At 41.0% G+C, this 25,083-nt stretch overlaps 1 protein-coding gene across 1 annotated transcript in view; it reads right to left on the minus strand.

Moving 5' to 3' along the window:
* Positions 1-22,384: 22,384 nt before the first annotated feature.
* Positions 22,385-25,083, minus strand: part of LOC114704050 (protein transport protein Sec23A) — a 58,276-nt gene continuing 55,577 nt past the window's right edge. The window contains exon 20 of the mRNA XM_028885109.2: positions 22,385-23,740. Coding sequence (XP_028740942.1) covers positions 23,651-23,740 — 90 coding nt within the window. The 3' untranslated portion in view covers positions 22,385-23,650. The remainder of the gene's footprint in view (positions 23,741-25,083) is intronic.

Raw genomic sequence — 25,083 nt, forward strand, 5'->3', positions numbered from 1 at the left:
TGAGAAGGCAGAATAGAAAGGCAATGAAAACACAAGTCAGACAGGAAGAAGCTCTCTCTGGGGAAGCTACTGCTGATGGTAAGCTAAAGCTAGTCGTAGCTATTGCTCTGATCTCTTTGGCTATTACCTCTATATTTGACTCTGTGGGGTTTTTTGTTTGTTTGTTTTGGGTTTTTGTTGTTGTTGTTGTTTTGAGACAGTGTTTCTCTGTGTAGCTTTGCGCCTTTCCTGGAACTCACTCTATAGACCAGGCTGGCCTCAAACTCACAGAGATCTGCCTGCCTCTGTCTCCCGAGTGCTGGTATTAAAGGCCCCCACCACCTGGCAACTCTGTGTTTCTTATTTACTAAGACTGTTTAGAATTTCATGTACAAATGGCACCAGAACGTGGGGCAAGAATTTCCACCTAAAACCTGAGAAATAAGGTTCTAAAATGGAGCTAAAAACAGCTTCCTAGTTTGCTGTGGGATGGTCTGTATGTCAAATGCTCTGTTGGTCAATAAATAAAACACTGATTGGCCAATGGCCAGGCAGGAAGTATAGTGGGACTAACAGAGAGGAGAAAGGAGGGAACAGGAAGACAGAGGGAGTCACTGCCAGCCGCCGCCACAACAAGAAGCATGTGAAGACGCCGGTAAGCCACAAGCCACGTGGCAAGGTACAGATTTATGGAAATAGATTAATTTAAGATATAAATTAAGAATTAAGAACAGTTAACAAGAAGCCTGCCATGGCCATACAGTTTGTAAGCAATATAAGTCTCTGTGTTTACTTGGTCAGGTCTGAGTGGCTGTGGGACTGGCAGGTGATAGAGATTTGTTCTGACTGTGGGCAAGACAGGAAAACTCTAGCTATACTAGTTGTCTCTCTGAAGTTAGTGGCAGCTTGAGCTACTACTCTATGGTGGGTTCATGGCGTGCAGGCTTGACCTACACCACCTTACACAGAGGTGTCTCCAAGCTGTGCACTATGCTACGTGGTGGATATAGTTCTTGCAAGTTAAAAAATAAAAAATAATTTTTAAAGGTTGAGAGATTTTTCTGTCCCATATCAGAGCCTTCTGGTGTGGGACAAAGAAAAACCAATATTTTTATTTAAAGCAGGTTGATTATAAATGTAATCTCTTTCTAAAGAAAAAAGGGGGTATAAATATGATAGGATAAATAGTAACAACTTGTTTAAAAATGTTTTACATTGCTATGAATTTTAGTTTATTGATACAAGTTTAAACTTAATTTTGTTATACTGTATATATATTTCTACTCTTGTTTGAGATATTGTGTAACTCATTTAGATTGTAATGGATAATTAAGAAATACAGATTAATAACTAGTCTTCTATGATAATCAAACTTATAGTCATGTTAGTTTAGTTTTCTAGGTATACATAGATATATAGATAGCTAGGTAGTCTTCAAACACTTCAAAGACCTATAGAATATAGCATTTAAAATATTTTAAAAATTTAGACTTTCTGGACAGTGAGACATGTCTGCTCCTGGCAGCACCGATTTACTTCAGAGAAGAGGATGGGCATCAAAGACACTCTATATGGAGTTTATCTTCTTCTTGGCTAAAATAGCCATTTGGGCAAGAAACTGTTCTTGCCTGGACTACTTGATTGACTAGAGGAAGGTGACTACTGAACTTTGCTTCACAGAGGAACTGCCAGACATTCTACAGGACACAGAGGGAAGTGACTGAGAGACTCTAGGCCTGTGGGCTGAAGACAGATACCCCAACTTTACATAGGAACTTTGGATGACTATCTAGGCTGCCAGGTGTCTCTGTCTACTCTCACAAGACTCCCGAAAGTTGCTTGTGTCCTCCCGTTTCTCAGGTAATATTATATCATTCTGAGGTCTTTGATGTAGTTGAAGACTAGATAGTTATAATTTCCTTAGTTATGATAAAAGATAAGTTAGATATAAAACCTTAGACTCACAAATACAATATAGACAGGATATCTTCTTTAATTTTGCCAAATACAAATAGACTAGATATTATAATTATAATTCTTTCTTGATAATTGGTTTTTTATATGTAATTTTACTATGTTAAAGTTAAAACCTTCCTTTTTGAAAAAAAGAAAAGGGGAAGTACTGGGGATGTCTTTCTGTATGGTGTGAATGTGTTGCTCTGATTGATTGATAAATAAAACACTGATTGGCCAGTAGCCAGGCAGGCAGTATAGTATAGGCAGGACAAGCAGAGAGGAGAATTCTGGGAGGTGGAAGGCTTAGTCAGGAGACACTGCCAACTGCTGCCACCATGAGAAGTAAGATGTAAAGTAGTGGTAAGCCACAAGCCATGTGGCAACTTATAGATTAATAGAAATGGGTTAATTTAAGATACAAGAACTAAATAGCAAGAAGCCTGCACCATTAGGCCAACCAGTTTAAACACTATAAGCATCTGTGTTTATTTGGGTCTGAGTGGCTGCAGGCCCAGACAAGACTGGAGAAATTTTCAGCTACATTGGGGCGGGGTGGATTGGGGGAGAAGGCTGGGAGGAGGGAAAGGGGAGGAGAGGGGAATCTGTGGTTGGTATGTAAAATGAACAGAAAATTTCTTAATAATAAATTTTTTAATGAATAAAAGAATACACCTGATGCTATTCAGGACATCTGTGCTAATGAGGTTTAACTAGAGGTTTTTGTTGGTGGTGTGTGTGACTGGGAATTGAACCCAAGAAATTGCCTTGCTGAGCTTTTTTTTAACTTGGCATTGATGCTCTAATGAAATGAGATCTTTGGAAACCTTGGCTTGGGGCAAATGTATTTTACCTGCAGGACAGGTAGGCCTGCCTAGAGACTAGAAAACAGACTATAGCAATAGTAGATAGAACCTCCCAAAATCCTATTCCTGGAGTTAATGGACATGTTAGATTGTATGGCAGAGTAATGAAGGTTGAAGTCAGGTGACCTAGAAATAGGGAGTGATCCCAGATCATCCAGGGGCTGCAGTGTAACCACAATTTTAAAGTGGACGTGACAAGGGAAGCAGGAGCAAAGGTGCTCCACTGCTGTGCTCCACTGCTCTGCTCCACTGCTGTGCTCCGCTGCTGTGCTCCGCTGCTGTGCTCCACTGCTGTGCTCCACTGCTCTACTCCACTGCTGTGCTCTACTGCTCTGCTCCACTGCTCTGCTCCACTGCTCTGCTCCACTGCTGTGCTCTTCTCCACTGCTGTGCTCCACTGCTGTGCTCCACTGCTGTGCTCTTCTCCACTGCTGTGCTCCACTGCTGTGCTCCACTGTGCTCCACTGCTGTGCTCCACTGCTGTGCTCCACTGTTGTGCTCTGCTCCACTGCGGTGCTCCACTGCTGTGCTCTGCTCCACTGCTGTGCTCCACTGCGGTGCTCCACTGCAGTGCTCTACGAACTGGAAAGTGTGGGGAGCAGGCCATTCTTACTGCCCCAGGACAGAAGGAGAGCAGGTGGCCCTGTACGGAAGCCCACAGGAACCACATCAGCACAGCGCTGCACAGACTGTAGGGTAAGAGCCTGCTCTTCCCCAAGCCTCTGTGCCCTGAGTCGTTTGTGCAACAGCGGCCGGAATCACACAGCTCTCTTCTGTCTGCCTTCAAGGGTCTCCTCTCACCATACTTTTGATCCTCAGCATTTTTACACACCGCACACATCTTCCCACATTTTCCTCAGAAGATAATTCAAAGAACAATTTTTTTAAATGTTCCATTAAAGAGAAAAAGCAATTCCTGGGAAGAGGAGAAATTTAAACCCTACATAGTTGAATGTTTTATACAATGCAAAAATTTTCTGATGAAGACAGACCATAAAATGCTCCTCTCTGGCTAAGTGCAGTCAATATCAACAATACTTTAGAAGATTATACATTATTATCAAAGTCCTAAGACTTTACAATAAAGAAAGAAAAACAAGCACACATTATATTAGGGAGCAGAGTTCACTAATCAATAATATAAATGGTTGACCCATACCACGGAATGACATGTGGTGGGCTCTTTTGCCTTACCTTAACTCAATAATTCATTGCATTTCAAGAATAATGCTTTACAGTTGGAGATGCAGCTCTGTTGGTAGAAGTATCCACGAGGCATGGACAAGGCCTAGTTTGATCCTCAGTGTTAGGTGAACTGGCTGTCACTGCACATGCCTAGGATCACAGCACTTGAGAGGTGGTGAGTGTGAAACTAGCCTGTGCTATGCAAAACCAGATCTCTCAAAAAGAAATGTTTTGATAACGCTATTTACTGATACATCTACTAACTTTCTTTCAGACGTGCGTGTGTTTTGACTGAATGTGTGCATGCATGCCACATGCCTGCCTGGTGCTTATAGAGGCCATCAGTCCCCTGAAACTAGAGTTACAGATGGCTGTGAGATGCCATGTGGGTGCATCTCCTCAAGAGAAGCAAGTGCTCTTAACGACTGAGCTGGCTCTCCAGACCCTCATTTAACAACTTTATATTTGATCCACATATATTGAGGTTTCTGGGTTTTTTATAGTTTTCTTTCTAAAGAGTTCGGAGAATTTTTGTATATATAGCTCTAAATGACAGGAAAATCCCAAAAACTTTATCAAAAGGGAATAAATATTCCCAAATAAAGCCTTTAAATGCTAACACTGGAATTAGGAAAATGTTTTGCTTCTGACTACAGAAGCCCTGGAGATAGCTTAATCTCTGTGATGGGGGGGGAGTGTATATGCATATGTGTATGAATGCAGGCATGCACACCACATGCCCTTAGGTATCAGTCCTCACCTTACACCTGTTGACTCAAAACAAGGTCTCTGCATGTTACTACTTCATGTGCCAGGCTAGCTGACCCACAGGCTTCCAGGGACTCTCCTGTGCCCACCTATCTTGCCATGGGAGCACTAGGATGCACACTACCACATCAGGCTCTGGGGATTGAAACTCATGCTTGTGGGGCAGATAATTCTGCTGTCTGAGCCATCCAAGTAACTCCCTAGGTATACAGTAAAGAGAGTTAAAGTTTAAAGGGCACATTTGGTTGTATAAAACAATTAAATTTTGGCAAAATGAATTCACAACTTTCAGGTAATTTGATGTAACCTATTTACATAAAAATAATTTTAATTTAAAAAATAAGGTCAGGCATAGTGGTGTGCATCTTTAATCCTAGTGTCTTAGTTAGGGTTTCTATTGCTGTGAAGAGACACCATGATCATGGTAACTCTTATAAGGAAAACATATAAATGGGGTGGCTCACATACAGTATCAGAGGTTCGGTCTATTATCATCATGGCAGGGAGCATGGCAGCATGCAGGTAGACATGGTGCTGGCTACATCTTGATCAAAAGGCAACAGGAAATGGACTGTAACACTGGGTGTAGCTTAAGCATAGGAGACCTCAAAGCCCATCCCACCCCTCACAGTGACATACTACCTCCAACAAGGCCATATCTACTCCAACAAAGCCACACTTCTTTTTTTTCTGGAGCTGAGGACCGAACCTAGGGCCTTGAGCTTGCTAGGCAAGCACTCTACCACTGAGCTAAATCCCTAACCCCAAAGCCACATTTCTTAATAGTGCTATTCCTTATGAGCTTATGGGGGCCAATTGAATTCAAACTACCACACCCAGCACTCATGAGGTAGAAGATGTGGAGCTCTGTCTAGTCTAGAATACATAGGGAGTTTCAGGACAGTCAGGGCTTCAGAGTGAGATCCTCTCTCAAAAAATGAAGAGGAGGAGGAGGAGTTACAGTTGGTTGTGGTAGCATAGCCTTTAATCCCAGCACTCAGGAAGCAGAGGCAAAATGATTTCCATCAGTTTCAGGCCAGACTGGTCTATATAGCAAGTTCCAGTCCCTATATAATGAGACTGTCTCAAAAATACACATATAGACTGGGTGGTGGTGGCTCACGCCTTTAATCCCAGCACTCCGGAGGTAGAGGCAAGCAGATCTCTGTGAGTTCGAGGGCAGCCTGGTCTACAAAGTGAGTTCCAGGATAGGCTCCAAAGCTACACAGAGAAACCCTGTCTCGAAAAACCAAAAAACAAACAACAACAAAAACAAAAAACACACATATATATGTCATATGTTTATTTTCCAAAAACTGGGAAATATAATTAATGGGGAAGAACATTCGCTCATAAGCACAGTGTCTACTGCTGGAATGTCCCCCAGCCCGTGGTGCCACTGGGAAGTGGTGGCATCTCTAGGAGGCAGGTCTAATAAAAGCAAGTCAGAGCACTGGGAGGATGCCCCTGAAGATGATCTGGGGACTCCTCCCTCACCCCTTCCTGACTGACAGTGGGTGAACAGCACTTTCCTACCCCAAACTCCTTACCATGGGGTCCTGACTCACCACAGATCCAAAAGAAATGGAGTTGGGCAGCAACAGACTAAAACCATGACCAGGACAAATCTCTCCTCCCCTAACAGCTGCCTGTCTCACTCATTTTGTCACAGTAGTGGGAGCTGACTGACAACCGAGACTTCCTCTGTTAGCATGTAGACAGACATTTGCTGAACTGGACAGTTTGTTTATCACACTAGTTCTGCTCCCAATCCTCGCGGCCCTACTGTGTGCATTAGGAAACTGATCTACATGGAATGCACCAAAGGATCTCTTTACAGTCTGGCTTCTGGCTGGCCTTGGAGAATGAGAAATCAGACAAAAGAAAAGAGACAAGACAAGACAACCAATCACTTCTTAGGAAAGTCCCAAGACTGTCAAATAGTCTTCTCACATAACTCTGCATGTCTAATTCCTCTTGCCTCTTCAGAAAGGCCTAGAACATTCTATTTCTACACCCTTAAAATCTCTAGATTCTATAACATTTCTTGTGGTTTCCATATATTTTTGCCTATGTGCTACAAATAAACCATTTCCATGTTGAACCTCGCTCAAATCCATTTGCGTGTGCCACCTCGATCCTGCTGCTGCTGTCTTTACTAACACCTCTACCCAGATGGCTGGGTATGCACATGCACACACTTACGTGCATCACATTTGTAATGTCTGCATTACAGTCCAACTATCACATAACTATAGCAAATCTATACTTTTTCTCACTTTTCCTTATAGGTGTGTGATGGTTAGTGTTAATTGTCAAGTTGTCAAATCTTAAATCACCTGGGAGATGGCTTCTACATTCATTGTTCTCTGTTTCTGGACTATGGATACAATGTGACCTGCCATTTCAAGCTCCTGCTGCCCTGGCTTCCCCACCATGATGTATTGTATCCTTGAAGTATGATTATAAATAACCCCTTCCTCCCTTTAATTGCTTTCATCATTGTATTTTAGCATACCAACAGGAAAAGAAACCAAGTCAGGAACTGGTACCAAGAAATAGGGCTGTTACTGTGGTAAACCTGACTATGTGGTTGTAGTGGTTTGAATAGGAATGGCCCCCATAGGATCATATATATTTAAATGCTTTCTCATTAGGGAATGGAGATACTTGACAAGAATTAAGAGGTGTGGCCTTGTTAGGGGAAGTTTGTCACTAGATATAGCAGCAATTAATGAGGCAATTCCACATAGTTTATCTGGTAATTAAAAGAGGTTTATTTCAGGGGTAACTTACAACCAATAAAGGGTTGTTACAGGATCTAGGAGAGATGAGGTATAGTCCAGCATGGCTCTCTGGAGAACTCTGACTTGGTCTCCAGTCCAGCATCCAGGATCACGAAGAGCCAAGAGAGCAAGCACATATGCATCTCAGGTCTTAAGGGGTCTTGTCTCGGCCATGCCCCAGAGGCAGGTCATAGGCAGGTGTGGCAGTTACTTGCTGCCACCTAGGGGCAGTACTTCCAGGTCAAAGCTGGAATTGCTACCCATTACAACTAGAGGTGATCTTTGGGGTTCCAAATGCTCAAGCCAGGCCCAGTGTCTTTCCTTTCCTGCTGACTGCAGATCCCAATGTAGAACTCTCGGCTGTCTCTCCAGCACCATGTCTGCCTGCACGTCACCATGCTTCCTGCCATATTGAAAATGGACTAATGCTCTGAGACTGCAAGCGAGTTCCAGTTAAATGTTCTCCCTTATAGGAGTTGCTGTGGTCATGGTGCTTCTTCACAGCAACAGAACAGTGACTAAGACAGTGGTTGTTAGGCCATTGACAACTGTTTTGTGTCTGGAATGTGAAAGAGTTTGGAACTTTGGGATATAAAAGCCTTTGAATGCTGTAAATACAGTTTAACTGACCATTTTGGTAAGATCTTGAGAGACAAGAATTTGAGAGAAATGTGGATTATGAAGGACTGGCTAATGAAATTTCAGAGGGAACAAGAACTCTATTATGATTTGAACTTGGGGCCATTTATGTAGTATTTTGGCCCATAATCTATCTTAGATAATGGACTTACTTATTTGGCAGAAGAGAGGTGTGAGAGCAAGGTTCAAGTTTCAGCCATGAAGAGTACAGGCAACAGATCGGCTGTAACTGCTGAAAAGATGAGCTCCATTAAAGAGAAACCTGGAGCTCTGCACTGGGACAACGGGAAAGGTGCCATGAGGGCAAGACCCCACCCACAAATGGCTCTAACTTGTGCAAATTCATGTGACAGAAGAAAGCTTGAACTAAGAAAGCCGCTGAGAGGCTTCCCTGCTGCTCTAAATCAACTTCATAGGAGCATGTTTCCCGAGGATCAGGACACAGAAGTCCACACAACTGTGGTGCAAGAGGGACACACTCCACCTTGAACCGGCAGCAGAGCTTGGCAGTGATGTCCACACGATACTGTCTTGGAGGCATGGAAGATACGAGATTGAAGGGGTTCATGGAGTCTTGCTCCACAGTTTCAGAAAGCAGCTGAGGCCAAGCCATGTGTGGCTAGTTGAAGTCCCTGTGAGAAGGCCTTAAGAGGCCATCGTGTAAAGCTGTAAAGATGAAGCCTAAACTTCAGTGAAGACCTAAAGATGTTGTAGATGCCAGGACCATGGGGTGTCTACCAAGGAGAACTGCAGGCATAGATGGTGGAGCTGGCCCATGAGAGGGGCTGTTTGTATTGCAAATAGCTAAGCTGGAGAGATGGAGCTACTTAAGCCTTTTGGAGCCCAACCAGTTCCATCCTCTATGTGGACACAGTTGCAGACTACAGTGTGGCCATGCTGGATTTCGGTCTTGCTTTGATCTGAGTGCTCCTTGCTGTGCTCTGAATCTTCCTTTTAGAAGAAGAATGTTTACTCTGACATATATTGGAAGTGTGTTGCTTATTTTTTATTTTATAGGAACTCACAGTTAAAAGACTCTAGATTTTTTTTTTAATTTATTTATGATGTATACAGCATGTTTGACAGCAGGCCAGAAGAGGGTGCCAGATCTCATTACAGATGGTTGTGAGCCACCATGTGGTTGCTGGGATTTGAACTCAGGACCTCTGGAAGAGCAGTCAGTGCTCTTAACCTCTGAGCTATCTCTCCAGCCCCAAGACTCTAGATTTTTATTCATTTTGTGAGCATGTGTCTATGCGTATATGTGGACAACATACATATACCTCAATGTTCATGTGGAGGTCAGTGGATAATTTGCAGTTGATTTTCTTCTTCTACCATGTGGGACACAGGGTTCAAACCCAGGTCACTGAACTTGACATCAGGTACCATTACCCACTGAGCCATCTTACTAGTCCAACTTTAGACTTTTAAAGTGTTAGAAGTCTATGGGGACTTTTAAACTTGGACTGAATGAATTTTACTTTATAATATGGTCATGTCTTATGGGGACTATTAGGTAGAAGCCCCACCTCTCTCACTCCCCAGACCCTGTCCCCTCAAACCCACCCCCTCAAATCCCGCCAAACAGCAGCCCCTCCCCTAGAGCTGCCCTCCCATTCCAGACTCCCCCCTGCCCTGAGGAAGCCTGCCAAAAGCCAGCCCCTCCCTGGGGCTGCTCAAGACCATGCCTACAGGTTACTTAAGGCCTGGTAGCCATATTTGTTACATGATTCTTCCCCTGCCTTTCCAAGGGTCACCCAGAATTGCTTTGCTCTGTTCATTAAACCTAGATTTATTATTAATTTGGCTTGATTGGCTTATTATATCAGCAATGGTGGGAACCCAACAACCAGGGATTTGAAACTTATCAGCGACAAGAGGTAGAATGTTATGGTTTAAACTTGGTATGTTTAAGTGTCAAGTTGACAAGGAGTGAAATTGTGATAATTAGTGTTAATTGTCCACTTGAAAGAATCTAGACTCACCTGAGAGACAGCCTGTGGAGGGTTATTTGGATTGCATGAACTGAATTGGGAAAGTCTACCCATTATGGGTGGTACTATTCCCTGGGTGGGATCCTGGTCATGTAAAGAAATGAAGCTGCATAGCAGGGTGGATCTGATGTTCTGTTTCCTCACCCTGGGTGCAGTGCAGCCATCTCAAGGCCCTGCTGCTGACTTCTCCACCACGCTGGAGTGGACTCTTGAATGGCGTGTGAACTAAAACCAGCCCATTCTGCCTTAAATTGCTTTTGTCCAGGTATTTTATCACAGCAATAGAAAAGTATGACAAGACATGTCCAGCCTTTTGAAACTGCAACATGACACTGCCATCTACACAGTTCATACTGTGGAGAACTTCACAATCATGTTTAAAAAAAACAACTCGATGTTTTAAGAAAGTTTATGATTTTGTTTTGGGCCATATTTACAACTATCTTTGGCTACTTTTAACCTTATGCAGCCTGTGGAGCACAGGTTAGATGCAACTTGGATGCAACAAATATTCAAGTATATACCTATACCTTTCTCTCTGTCTACACTTTTGCCATTTTATAAATTCCTAGCAGCAGTATTTTTGAAATAAGGTTTATGTACATATTTAAGGCATTTGTTACAGAAAGAAAATTAGCCTCTGAAGTTCTGTTGTGTTCACAGTGCTCAATACTGTGCAATAAAACCATATCCAGGGCTGGATATATGGCTCAAAGGTTAAGAGCACTGACTGCTCTTCCAGAGGTCCTGAGTTCAATTCCCAACACCCACATGGTGGCTCATAACCATCTGTAATGAGATCTGGCACCCTCTTCTGCATACGTAATAAATAAATAAATCTTTAAAAATATTTTTAAAAAACCATATCCAATGTCACAGAATTGCAAGCTGGAAAACAACTAAACAATTATCTCTTAATTTCAATTTCAGAAACTATATAGTAGGTTTGTCTATTCTGACATCTCCTTTGTCTTAGTTTTTGTTGTTGTTGTTTTTCTGTTGCTCTGATGAACTGACAAAAGCAACTGGAGAGCTGGCAAGATGGCTCAGTGGGCAGAGCCTTGGCTGTACAGGTTGGTTTTTCAGCTACTTTTCTGTTACTGTGATAAAACACCAGGACCAAGACGACTTCTGAAAGAAAGGTTTATTTTGGCTTATGGTTGGTTCCAGAGGGTTGGGGACCATGGCAACAGGGACAGCAGGGCAGCAGGTAGAGTGGCAGGAACAGGAAGCTGGAAGCTCCCATCTGGAGCTGCAAGCACAGATCAGAGAGAGCAACCGGAAACAGCACAAGTCTCTAAACTCTCAAAGCCCGCGTCCAGTGACATACTTCCTCCAACAAGGTCAAACCCCCTAAATCTATCCCAAACAGCACAAAAGGTGGAAACCGCATTGTGGGGGACCCACCCCCACCTTCTTCCCCCAGGGTACTATTGAGGAGTTAGGGATAAGAGATTTAGATAGAAATATACAGGGGAGAAAGAGACAGAAACACAGAATAGCCTCAGGAAAGGAATGGATCCTTAACCACTGGCCCCTTCTGTCTCTTCTAAAGAGCTTTTTAAAGGAATGCCAGGGAGAAGCAAAAAACCTCCCCCTAGCACAGCCAAGTACAGACCCTTCCAAAAACCGGGTCACCATGCACATGGTCAATCCATCCCCTTATGCAGCCCTGCTGGGTAAAACAAGCTCATATCTCACTAGGAAACCTCTGGGCTCCCACAAGTCCCTCTTTTTAATTTTTTGAAGAGCCCCTCAGGTCCCTCAGATAAACTGAGTCTGTTTTGGTCATCCTCCTTAATTATTCTTCCATTACTCATCATGAAGATATGCTTTGCATATCTTCAAACATACTTTGGATTAGGTTAGAAGCTATCAAGAAGAAAGTTGCCCATCTCTGACCACCAGACTCTGGCAGGAGGGGGTAGAGAGATTAACTCAACTCTGACTCAGGAGCTTGAAAGTAATTTGAACAACCCCGTGATCCCTAGGCTGCCACACACCCCAGTAAAGGAGTAGAAGACGACCAAGATGGAATGTTCTTTTTGGAACGAGTTTTAAGATGTCTATAACAGTCTTAGCTGTGCCAAGCCCTTTTTTAAATCAATAAACTCTTGATGCAAACTATATCAAATAAATTGCATCAAACTTAAAGATTCCCTTAAATTCACCAAACTCTGGTTCATTAATATCAACATAATTCTAGTATGAATATTAGTATACATATTTACAACTAGCATGACTATTTACTATATCTATATATATGTGTGTGTGTACATATATTTACACTTTTTACAAACTTACATTCTATAGGACTACTTTATAAACCTTAGCAAACATCTAGAAGAGATCTCTGAACTATTATCGCTGTACATATTTACACTTTTTACAAACTTACATTAAACATTTAGACTGACATTCAACATTTACATGTTTCACAAACTCACATTCAACATATACTTATTTATACTTCTTACAAGCTTATATTCAAAAGGAAACTCTATAGAACTATTTTACAAACTTATATTCATAAGGAAACTATTCCATAAACTTTAGCACATATCTAGAAGATATTTCTTAGGAGAACTATTTACCAAATTTATATTCAAGAGGAAACTCTATAGAACTATTTTACAGACATCTAGAATCTCTTAACAGAACTAATTTACATTAGAAAGAATCCTAAACAGAACTAACTCATTTTCTTTCAACAAGATAGAGAGTACACAAATCATAAGTTACCATAGTAAAAATTATAAGTGAACTCAACACTGCTTTATTTCTAAGTTCGGAATTCATGGTGAGCTCTGATATGAGGTTCCTGTGGGTAGCTTCATTTGGTGACTAAGGGTACAATTTTCCCCCTTCTTAATTTTTTAAAGCTGCTTTTTAAGATTACCATGAGTTCTTTTAGTGATGCCAATGTTTCCCTCTTGTATCTTAAGCACAACTCAATCCTGTAAGTTTTATTCACACCTGAAGCAATTCCCCAGTGTAAGGACCATTTCCCCTGTTTTCTAAAAGCTTACAAAGTAGCTTGTTGACAAATGGTATTAGCATTTTAATTATCTCCTCCTTAGAGGCAAGCTGTTCACCTGTTCTTAGTTCTCAGGAGGTAAGACTAAGCTTTCTAACATTGCTTTGAAAAGAAACCACACTTTGAGATTTGGGGCAGTGTTGCCATTTTGAGCTGAAAAACTACATTTCCCAGCCTGCCTTTCTCTATAGCATTATGCTATTACTACATTTCCCAAGGTGCTTTTTGAACTACATTTCCCATACTGCCTTTAGGGTATGCTGCACTCCTTCCATTTACATGGTTTGTTTTTGTACTTTTGCTTTTACCATGGAAGGTTTTTGAGTCAAGATTTTGCTCTTTTACCATGGGAGATTTCTGTTCTCCCTGAGCTGGCATTGATAAGTCTATTTCCTTCACCTGACACTCTTCCCAGAGTGGGCCACATCCATCTGCCCACTCGATTTGGTTCCAGAAGCAAAAACCTGTCGGGGCTTGCCCCCCTGCCTTTCCAGGACATTGATAGTACTTAAAATAAAAGTCTCTTCAGAGAGATTTTTGGGAACTCAAGCCCTGCCTCCCTCATTGCAGGAAGACCACCAGGTCATTCCATCCCTTTATGCAGCCCTGCTGGGTAAAGCAAGCTAAGATCTCACTACATAACCTCTGTGGGCTCCCACATATACTTACTATATCAACATTTTTCTCCAGTGCTGAAGATTGACACCTGGACCTTGTGCAGGGTAGGCAAGTACTCAACCACTGAGCTTCACCCCAACCCTTTGTTGTATTAGATTTTTTGTCATATTTTACCATATATTCCTTTCCAATTTTTTTTAAATCAAATAAAAACAGTTGCTGTAAAGCATCTTACAACTCAGGTTTACCCCATCTCCTGGCTGCATCAAGTGGCTGCATTATGTGACTGGCCTATACTATCTAAGTGTTTAAGTGTGCTCTATGGTGCTTGTACACCTGCTGAAATGCCCTGTGGCACATGTTCTTTCGTTAAGTAAGTCACTGGCTGTTCTAAAGCACATCATTCCTTACCCCATCCACACTCCGTCCTCCAGGACAGTGGACCTAAAGCCATCATTCAGGTAGCATTAGAGCCTCCACTACTGTCAACAGGAAATCTCTTCCCTGCTAATCTCTCAATTTCCAGTGTTAGACTATCTGCTGGACTGATTATTTTCAACACTGCTAATCTTTACATAGAAAAGAGATTTAAAATCTATTTCCAAAAGATTTATCTCTTCCACTGCTATCTCTTTTTAATCACGTTAATGCTAAATAGTAGTAAAATGTCTCAAAACCAATAAAACAAGAGAATCCTGGAATATCAAATAAAATTGGCATTATAATAGTTAAATGAGAAAAGTTGTTAGGCATGTTCTTGATATCAAAATGTACATATGAAATCATAATCCAATTAAGCTTTCAAAATAAGAAATCAAACTAAATGCAGATGTTCTTATCTAGAAAAGTGTTTCTTAATTAGAAAGCTGATACTCTGAGAATTTAACCCTAAAGGATGAAAGCAATAATTCATTAAAATTTTCAAAAAGATGACAGCAAGATAGCTTATAGGCTGCATGAATAATAAATATAAACTTTAAATTTAAATTAACACTTAAAAAGTAATTTCTAGTTTTCAAGTTATATTTTAATTACAAAGTTCTCTTTTTTAATGGTTTATTTGTTTTTTGTTTTATGTATGTGAATATTTAAGCTACACAGTGTGCAGTGCTCACAGAGGCCAGAAGAGGGCGCATGATTCCTTGTAGCTAGAGCTAACTAACAGCTGTGATGCTGAGAACCAAGGGTCCTCTAGGAGAGCAGCTCCCTCTCATCAGTTGAACCATCTCTCCAGCCCCACTAGGTATTCCTAAAGTTTTCATTAATTTTCCATTTCTTTCCTGCCTTAATTAATACTTTTTGTCTGAAATAGAGTCTTCTGTATCCCAAGGTTACCCTCCAACTCTATGTAGCTAAGTGTTGGGAACACAAAGATTCTTGTGCTCACAGATAATATGTAGGGAAAACAAGAACGTTAAACACAGTTTTCCACCCAGAAGGCTGGAAATGGAGGTGGACTAGGTGAACATTGGGCTATCTGTATGGCCAGCAGGCTCCCCCACACAGGACTGGAGATGGCCAACAGTCTAGATAACCTCTGTGCTATCTGTATGACCAAGACCAAGATTTTCCCCGAGGTCCTTAAGATAACATGTTGCTGTGGATATGGCTCTGTATCTGTGAATGTGTTGCTCTGATTTGGTTGATAAATAAAATGCTGATTGGCCAGTAGTCAGGCAGGAAGTATAGTATAGGCGGGACAAGCAGAGAAGATGATTCTGGGAAGTGGAAGGCTGAGTCAGGAGATGCTGCCAGCTGCCACCACCATGAGAAGCAAGATGTAAAGTACTGGTAAGCCACAAGCCACGTGGCAACTTATAGATTAATAGAAATGGGTTAATTTAAGATATAAGAATTAGATAGCAAGAAGCCTGCCGTGGCCATACAGTTTATAAATAATACATCTCTGTGTGTTTACTTGGGTCTGAGCAGCAGCGGGCCCGAGTGGAACTGGAGATAACTCCAACTACAACATGTGTAGCCTATATTTAGAACCCATCTTCATGGAAGAAGTAACATGTACTTTGAGAAGAGTTTCCATGTAATTGTGCATCCTTGTGCACAAAGGATTATGTTACACCAGGAATCTTTTTCCAAATGTACTATATTTAAATATGCCTAAAATAAACTGCCTAGTGTCATACTCTAGAAGTTTGAACGAACACTGGCTACTGAGTCATGTTGAACTAGATTTTTCTCTTGCTTCACATGGATTGTTACTGTGCTGGCCCTGGTATTTGCAGAGACCCCAGCTAAGGCTGGCCTTGAACTCCTGATCTTCTTTCCACTGCCCTAGTGCTGAGATTATAGGTTCCCCACCAACCCAGTTCATGTAGTGCTGGGGACTAGAACCAGAAGTATGTACACTAGCAAACACTCTAACAACTAAGCTGCATTGCCAGCTGATATGGTTTTTTAACCCTGAAAATTGAATCTCTACCTCCTAAGAGATAGGATTAAAGGTGTGTGCCACCACTGCCTGGAATCTATGTTTAATCTAATGGCTTGTTCTATTCTCTGATCTTCAGTCAAATTTTATTACAGTATACAATATATCACCACAACATTAGATTCTAACGGTGGCAGTGCTGATATCTCCTTAGAGCTGTTAAAACCAAAAGCTCTCCAACAGAATGTATGGTGGTATTTTCTCACCACACACACACACACTCTCTCACAATCGCACATGCAGTGTTTCTGTGCAAGTTCAAGCTGAAGCAGCACTGAGTGGGATGCTCGTTTCTTTTGAATTTTACCTCTTCACAAATGTTTCCAAACATTTAACTATCAGTATCTCATGAAGATTTAACAAAGATTAATTTTTAAACCTCTGGAGATTAAGTTATTTTTAAATCACCTTGATGAAAGAAACCTAAGCCACTACACAAGGTAAAATATAATCTCTTCTTCTGGGGGGTTCTTAGGAGATGTGCGACTTCTGAGAGATCTTTATTCATAATTAATCTCTAGATTTGTTATTCTTAAGAATAGATTCTAATCCCTATGACAATTGATTTTGTGGATTTTTGAAACAAACAGTGTGGTCCACAGAACAGGTTAATGGCCCAAATAGGAGCAGCATGTGGATGCGTTCCCAGTGTGGCCAGAGAGTTGGTTAAGAATACTTATGGCTCTTGCAGAGGTCCTGAATTCAATTCCCAGTATCCACACACACGGTGGCTCACAACCATCCATAACTCCCAGGCACTCACATAGTGTGGATTCATAAACATAAAACTTTCTCCCTTTTTTTAAGGCCATACAGCACTTAATCCCAACACTCAGAAGGCAGAGGCAGGAGGATCTCTGGTCTATACATTGAGTTCCAGGACAGGATCTAGCCAGGGCTAGATGGAGAGACCTGGTCTCAAAAAAGCCAAAAAAAAAAAAGAAAACAATGGCTTCCCCAGTACATCAGGCCATTTTCCCAAAGGAAGAAATCCATAACACCAGGCTTAACAAAGTTCTCTTCTCTGCCAAAATATCCAGGTTACTGCAGTTAGGAAAAGGCTGGCCTGTTCTGTGGGAAGTGTGTCTCTCTGGTGGACTGACTCAAACATTTTTTCCAGCTAGTCAAAACTCAACTGGGGCCGGGCGGTGATGGCGCACGTCTTTAATCCCAGCACTCGGGAGGCAGAGCCAGGTGGATCTCTGTGAGTTCGAGGCCAGCCTGGTCTCCAAAGCGAGTTCCAGGAAAGGAGCAAAGCTACACAGAGAAACCCTGTCTCGAAAAACCAAAAAAAAAAAAGAAACAACTCAACTGGCTGCCCTAAATTCCTTAAATGACAGTATCATAAAGTGTCAGGTGGCTTCATAGGTCGATGACAGTTATAGCCCTTAGGAATGTGCTGGTTTTGTAAAAGAGATTTAAAGATTGCCCTGTAAAAATCCTGGTCAAAGCTCACTTGAGTATGCAATATTTAAATCCTACCCAATATATTGTTTACTGGTCTAAACGTATAAGCTGCCCACAGCACTCAGCAACTTGATTTAATTGAAGGAAAAAGAAAAGAGGAAAAAAAAAAAACCTTTGAATTGACAAAGGTGCTCTTCACCAGTGAACAAGGCCAGAGTAACAAACCTGGTAAGTTCTGTGGAAGATGGCTATGCTGCCATCGATCTCTTGTGCCATTTGCAAGAAACTGAGTTAAGAGTACCTGTAATGCCATTAACTCACTGCTGTGACAGACTAAAAGTTACCTTTTGCATTTTCATAAAACACACTAAAAAGTATTAATTAGCCTGTTATTTTTTGTTGTTGTTTACTGACCACATTTTTCCTTTGCTATTCTTTCTTCATTTTGATAAAGTCACATTTATCCCCTGCTTTCCTCCACTAGTTTGGAAGTTGTGTGTCCAGGTTTGGGTCATCCCTTCCTCTAGTGTATGTTTACTCTAGCTTCTTTTCTCCTTGTTGTGACCAGAAACCTGACAAAAAGCAGCTTAAGGAAGGAAGGACTGACTCTAGCTCTTGGTTTGGTGAAATGGCCCCTCGTGGTGGGGAGAGTTTGATGGAAGCTGCCCCCCACCTTTGGCTGCAGGAATGAGGCTGCTCCCATCTGGGCAGATCAGAGAGCAGACAAAAGGGAATGGCATCTCTCTCTTTTCCTACATTCAGGTGGACCTTACCTCAGAGTCAGTCTTCTCTGGAAACAACCTTGTGGACATACCCGAGGGTGTCTCCTATGTGATTAAACTTAGTCAAATTGGCAGTAAAAATTAACAATCACATATTAAAATTATTACCAGTTATTGAGGGAGAAATGATATAGAAGTAAAGATGTAAAGACAGAGAAAGAGGAAAAAATGAACTGAACTTTAATAATTAGATGGTTAAAACAGGTACAAAAGATAAAAAGTAAGTCAAGATGATCAAAATAGACTGTTTTTAATCTGTTATCCACTGCCTCTAAAAGCATCATGATCAAGGCAGAATGATATGAAATGTTCAGGAGTAAATAAAAGACAACATCAGTTCAACAGAGAGCAAGCTGGTGTGGTTGTATTAATGATACAAAGTGACATAAAGCAGTATGTAGGACAGAGCAATCACTATCCTATTGCTAATATATGCTGTTAGGGAAAATTGTAAAATCAAAGAAAGCATACTAACATAAAAAAGACATATGAGTCATACAGAACACCACGGAGAACAAGAACACACACAGGCATACTGCAGACATGAAAGATGAAAATAATTCCCAAAATGGGCTGGAAAGATGGCTTACAGGTTAAAGGCATATGTTGCTCTTTCAGAAGATCTGGTTCAGTTCCCAGCACCCACAAGCATCCTTAACTCCAGTTTCCAGTGATCTGACATCCTCTTCTGATCTCCAAGGGTACCGGACACAAATGTGGTGCACAGAACATGCATGCAGACCACACTCATACACAGAAAAAAACTATATATACGTTTTTTAGTTCTAAGAACACTAGAAAGATGAATAAATCTGCATTTTCAACATTATTTTTAAAATAACTGAAAAACTACATACTTATAGATGTGACAAATGCCTGTAATCCCTGCCTCAGAAGAATGAGGCAGGAGGATCATGAGTTCAAGGCCAGCTAGAAATACATAGCACTCAAGAGGTAGAGGCAGGCAAATTTCTGTGAGCTGGAGGCCACCCTGTGCCATGGTTTACAGAATGAGTTCTAAGATAGCCAGGGCTACAGAGAGAAGGCCTGTCTTGAAAAAGCCATGAAGGGAGGAGGGAGGGAGGGGAGGGAGGGAGGAAGGAAGGAGGAGGAGGGAGGAGGGAGGGAGGGAGGGAGGGAGGGAGGGAAGGAAGGAAGGAAGGAAAAGAAAGAAAACCAAGTGTAATATGCCACAGCATTTAATTTACAACAATAATATGGTTAGCAGCCAACTAGATGAAAAAATGCTTACTATGTATCACTAATCATCAGAGAAATGCAAAAATCACACCAGTATACCTCACCCCAGGCAAGTGGCTACTACCAAAGAAGTGAAAGCTAGCACATGCTAGTGAGACCACAGGAACACGGAACTTCTGCAAACCTATAGTCACTAGAGTGTAGCAGTATTTACTCATCTGGACCGCCAGCCCGCAAATATGAAAGCGTGGCCTTAGCTTAGGCTTTTTCCCAACTAGCTCTTATAACTCAAATTAACTTGCCTCTATTAATCTACATTCTGCCACGTGGCTTGGTTACCTGTGCTCTGTACTGTATGCCCAACTTCTTCAGAGTCTCACTGGTGTCTCTCACCTCTCTTCTTCCCAGAGTTCTCTCTCTTACTGCAAGTCCTGCCAATTCTCTCCTGCCTACCTATTGGCCATTCAGCTCTTTATTAAACCATCACAGTGACACATCTTCACACAATGTAAACAAATAACTGCAACACTAGAGTCTAGAGTCTAATGGGAATGCAAATTCATACACCTCTAAAAGAAAATAGTTCCCCCAAAAAACTCTAAAAATGGACCCACCACAGGGTTCAGCTATCACTTCTGGGTATTTACCCAACAGAAATGAAATCATTCTATCAAAGATTTATCTGAACTTATATGTTAATTGCACAACTAATTAATAATATTCTAAGTAAGGACTCAGATGAAGGGATAGAGAAAATCTGATATAAGCAAGAGGAGGGGAGTGGGAGAGGGCATCCAGGAAGGGGAGCAAATAGGAATAAAGTAAAATGACAGATACGTGTGATAATGCCATAATGAAACACATTATTTTGTATACTGACTTAATACAAACTTTTAATGTACACACATATGCTGCAGTATTGTTGAACCATAAGAAGTTTGAAATCTTGCTATTTATGGCAAAATGCATAGAACTGGAGGTCACGTTGTTAAGTAAACCAAACTTGGAAAAACAAATACATACTCTCTTTCATTTGTGAAAACTTTTTAAGTTAGCCAGGCATAGTGAAGCACACCTTTAATCCCAGAACTCACGGGGCTGACATACATAGATCTCTAAGTTCCAGGACAGCCAGAGCTACATGGAGAAATCCTGTCTCAGAAAACAAAAGTATAAAGTTAATCTCAAAACAGAAGAGAACAGTGATTGATGGAGGTTAGTGGTTGCAGGTACCAACATACATTAGGAAGTTCTAGATTCTAGAGCAACTGTGGTTTAAAATAACCATCTATGAATTTTGTAAGAACCAGAAGACAGGAGCTCAGAAGTTAGCACATAAAGAAATGAAAAAAGGAAGGCTGATAACCCCGACCATTGCATGTTACATGCATGTACTGAATCACATTGTAAACCTAAGTGTATATAATTATCTCTATTAAAAGGAAAAGTAAATAAAACATATATTTTGTTTTGTTACTATACAGATCCCAAGTAACACACCTGAAGTTAACATTCAGGTCAAATTAGACAACTCCACACTGCTTTTCAACTGTGTCTTTTGCATCATTTCCAAGGGGAAGGGCTAGGCTCTGGTGTACATTATATGAGGTGACTAGGTTGAAATGTTTGGACTTTGTTGTAAGGGCCAAGGGAAATGGTCCAATCTGTGTTTCAGAAACAGCATTCTTGGCCATCAGGATGTCTCCGTGAATAAAAGCACCTGATGCAAAGGTGCTTTTATTCACCTTTGCAATCCCCACAACAAGGGCAAAAGCTGGATACAGTAGCACACGTCTGTTATCCCAGCACTCCTATGGAAAGACAAGGTGGAGACAGGACAATCATCTGGAGGCTCAAAGGCCAGTTACCCTGGAGTAGCAGCATGGCGGAAACTAGAGACTGTGCCTCCAGGTACAAAAAACCAACTCTCAGAAGTTGTCCTCAGCCCAGGAGATAGTGGTGCACGCTTTTAATCCCAGCACTCGAGAGGCAGAAGCATGTGGATCTCTGTGAGTTTGAGGCCAGCCTGATCTACAGAGCACATTCTAGGACAGCCAGGGCCACACAGAGAAACCCTGTCTCAAGAAAAAATAAAATCATCCTCAGACCTCTATAGGTGCACTGTGGCACTCATGCACCAGAATTCACATTTACATATCACACACACACACACACACACACACACACACACACACACACACACTCATACTAAAGTAGCATGGTGGTCATTGGAGACTAGAAGAGAAAGAGAGAAAGATCAGGTACCAAAATATAGCAGAACAAAGTTCCAGTATTCTTGAGCACAGCTGAGTGACAATAGTTTACAACAATTTATTGCATATTTTATAAGAATTAGGAGAATAAAGTCTGAAGGTTTCCAACACAAAGAAATGCTGTTTAGAAGAAATAAAAATGCTAATTAAGATAATCTGATTATAACTACACACAGGTATTGAATTATCACACCATACTCATAAATTTGTATAATTCTGTGTCAATCAATCAAAAAATTTAGGCCTGGTGTGGTGGCCCATGCCTTTAGTCCCAGCAGAGGCAGACAGATCTCTATGAGTCTGAGGCCAGTACAGTCTACATAATGAGTTCCAGGACAGACAGAGATACATAGTGAAACTCTATCTCAAAAAAAAAGTACATTGCTCTAATTTTACATTAAGCTTTCCAGGATTTACTAGCTTGTAAAATAACCCAAAAAACAGAGAAAGAGAAAGGTATGTTTTATTGGCATTTTGGCCTAGCACAGTTCAATTCCAATAACACAGAACAAAGCAATTTATTTCAATAGTTGACTATAACAATTAGATGTTCCTGCTTTCCCATCGTCTGATTGTGTTCATGCAAGTACAATCACAGTCACCACGGTCCTTAGCAACTATCAGAGCACCACCTTGCATTTGCAGCACTTGATACATAAAATTCATTGTCAAACTTATCTGCTTTAGCATTGTAAACATTTGCTACAAGTAAACCTTAAAGGTAAAAGTGAATGATACTAATCAATAAATCAAATAGAACTATCTCCACATCATACAACTAAACATTATATAATACTGTCTCAGTAAGAACCACAAATTAATAAATTTCACAAGGAACCTGAAACAAAAGTGAAGTGAAAACTCCTAAAGTAGTGTTAAAATACTGAAGGATACAATGGAAAATTTATCTAGGAAGGGAAAACAACAAAATGATATAACAAAAACAAAATATGGTTAATAATTACAATAGTCTTTTCACTTCCAAGAATTTTTTCATCACCCTGACAACATGCTTTATTTTTTAGCTTCCTTAAAAAATTACTCTGGTTAGTCACATGAGTTGGGTACTTGGTGGAAATTTCACATTTAATGTCAGCTGTGAGGTTGTTACCTCACTCAGATTTTTTAGCTCTAAATAATTTTTTAAGGTAACCAAAAACATTAAATTCCCTTCATAAGAATTACTACTATAAAGTCAAATAATTCCTAAATAAATCACACAAATAAATCCACTTTACAAATACACAATAGGTTATACATGTGTGCTTAAAAAAAAAAAAAACAGAAAAATTACTTGACAAAGAAGCAAACTCTTCATATGCCATCACTACTAATTTGTTCCTTTCTGGCTGCTATTGAATACTCCTAACAGGTCAGTGAGGATACCCAGTGCCACTTTGGATCTGTCTGCAGTATACAAATAAGTGCTATCTGTAATACAAAGCAGACCATTCTAACTCTTTAAACATATTAAATCATAAAGACCTCAAATTTATAAAACCAGTTATAATACTGTACCAAGCAAAACCAACTTGTTCTCATTGCTCTTATTATATTTCAGCTTAATCATCCATATTTGTTCATATGTCACCTCAGATCATACTGCCACAAAACAGATTTGGAGAGATCTCTGTTGCTTCCACAGATAAATGGGAAAAGCAAAAGAAACTGGAATCGTATTTCATCTTGAGTGTCTAACACATCTGGCATGTCAAGCAGCACTTGACACAGCAAGTTTCTTCAAATGATCCATAAACACTTGTAAACTAACATCATCTGTGAGAATGGGTGCTCCAGACTCCTGGAGGAAAAGAGAAGGATTTGTGATTAAAACACAGGGCAGTACTAAGGAATGCACATGGAAATCTACAACAGACAAGGACCTCATTTTAAATAGAGTAATGGCTACCACAGGGCCCTGCTTCCGGAGAAGGAACTCACCTAATGCCCAGGATGGCCTGAGCAGCAGGACTGTCTGTGGTGTAGGGGCTGCTCCTGAAACTCAAGCCTCTGCTAGGAAATGACTATCTTAGGATGGGGCTGGTCACCACTAACACCAACAGTGTCAGAGTGGAGAGTTAGGGCTTTCAGATGGCCTGGGCTGGTGAGAATGCAGGGAAGGAGTAGCCATCGCTGCTGAGGGAAATGTGCACCTAAGACACATTACAGATACTCTTCAAAAAACACTGCTTACTATTTTCACTTAAGTGTAAACCACTGAAAATGTCAGAGATTCATTCAAACAACACAGCAAAAACAGAGCTGCCCTGTGACCCAGCTGCCATGTACCACCTCTGAGCATTTACCCAAGGATCCAAGTCCTGCCACAGAGATGATAATGCTTGCATGCTCACATTTATTACTGAACTACTACTCACAATAGCTAGGCTATGGAACTAGCCAAGATTTCTATGAACAGACGAACAGATACAAAAAAAAAAAAGTGGTACAAATGCACAGTGGAACATTATTTAGGTGCAAAGAAATCATGACATTTGCAGAAAAATGGATGAAACTTGAAATTACTATTAAGAAAAGTAAGCAAGACTCAAAAAAAAAAAAAAACCAAACATTTTCTCTCACCTAGGCTTGAGAGACTGAGAGTAAGAGTGAGAGAGAGAGAGAGAGAGAGAGAGAGAGAGAGAGAATGAGATAAGACTAGGAAGGATACGATGAGAGAGGAAGAAGTAATTTTAATGAGGGTGTTGCAATGGGATACAGTTGTCATAGAAGCAGAAGGGGTACTTGGGGCAAGAAAAGGGAATAAGACGTGGGACACTAAAAAGGCAGAGGGACAGGAGACAAATTAGAATAAAATATGAGGGCTAGAGGGATGGTACCAACTGTTCAGGGAGCTCACTACTTCTGCAGAGGACCTGAGTTACATAGCAAAGAAGGACCCATACCAGGCGGTGCACAATTCACTGTAACATCAGCGCCATGAATCTGTCTCCATCTTCTGGTCTTCACAAGCATGGCTCTCTCTCTCTCTCTCTCTCTCTCTCTCTCTCTCTCTCTCTCTCTCTCTCTCTCTCTCTCTCTCACACACACACACACACACACACACCTCTTATACATGTAATTAAAAATAAAATCTTAAAAAAAATAGCAACAAAAACAGGCAGCGGTGGTACACGCCTTTAA

Source organism: Peromyscus leucopus, chromosome 14 (genome assembly GCF_004664715.2).
Source record: "Peromyscus leucopus breed LL Stock chromosome 14, UCI_PerLeu_2.1, whole genome shotgun sequence".
In the NCBI taxonomy this organism is placed as follows: Eukaryota; Metazoa; Chordata; class Mammalia; order Rodentia; family Cricetidae; genus Peromyscus; species Peromyscus leucopus.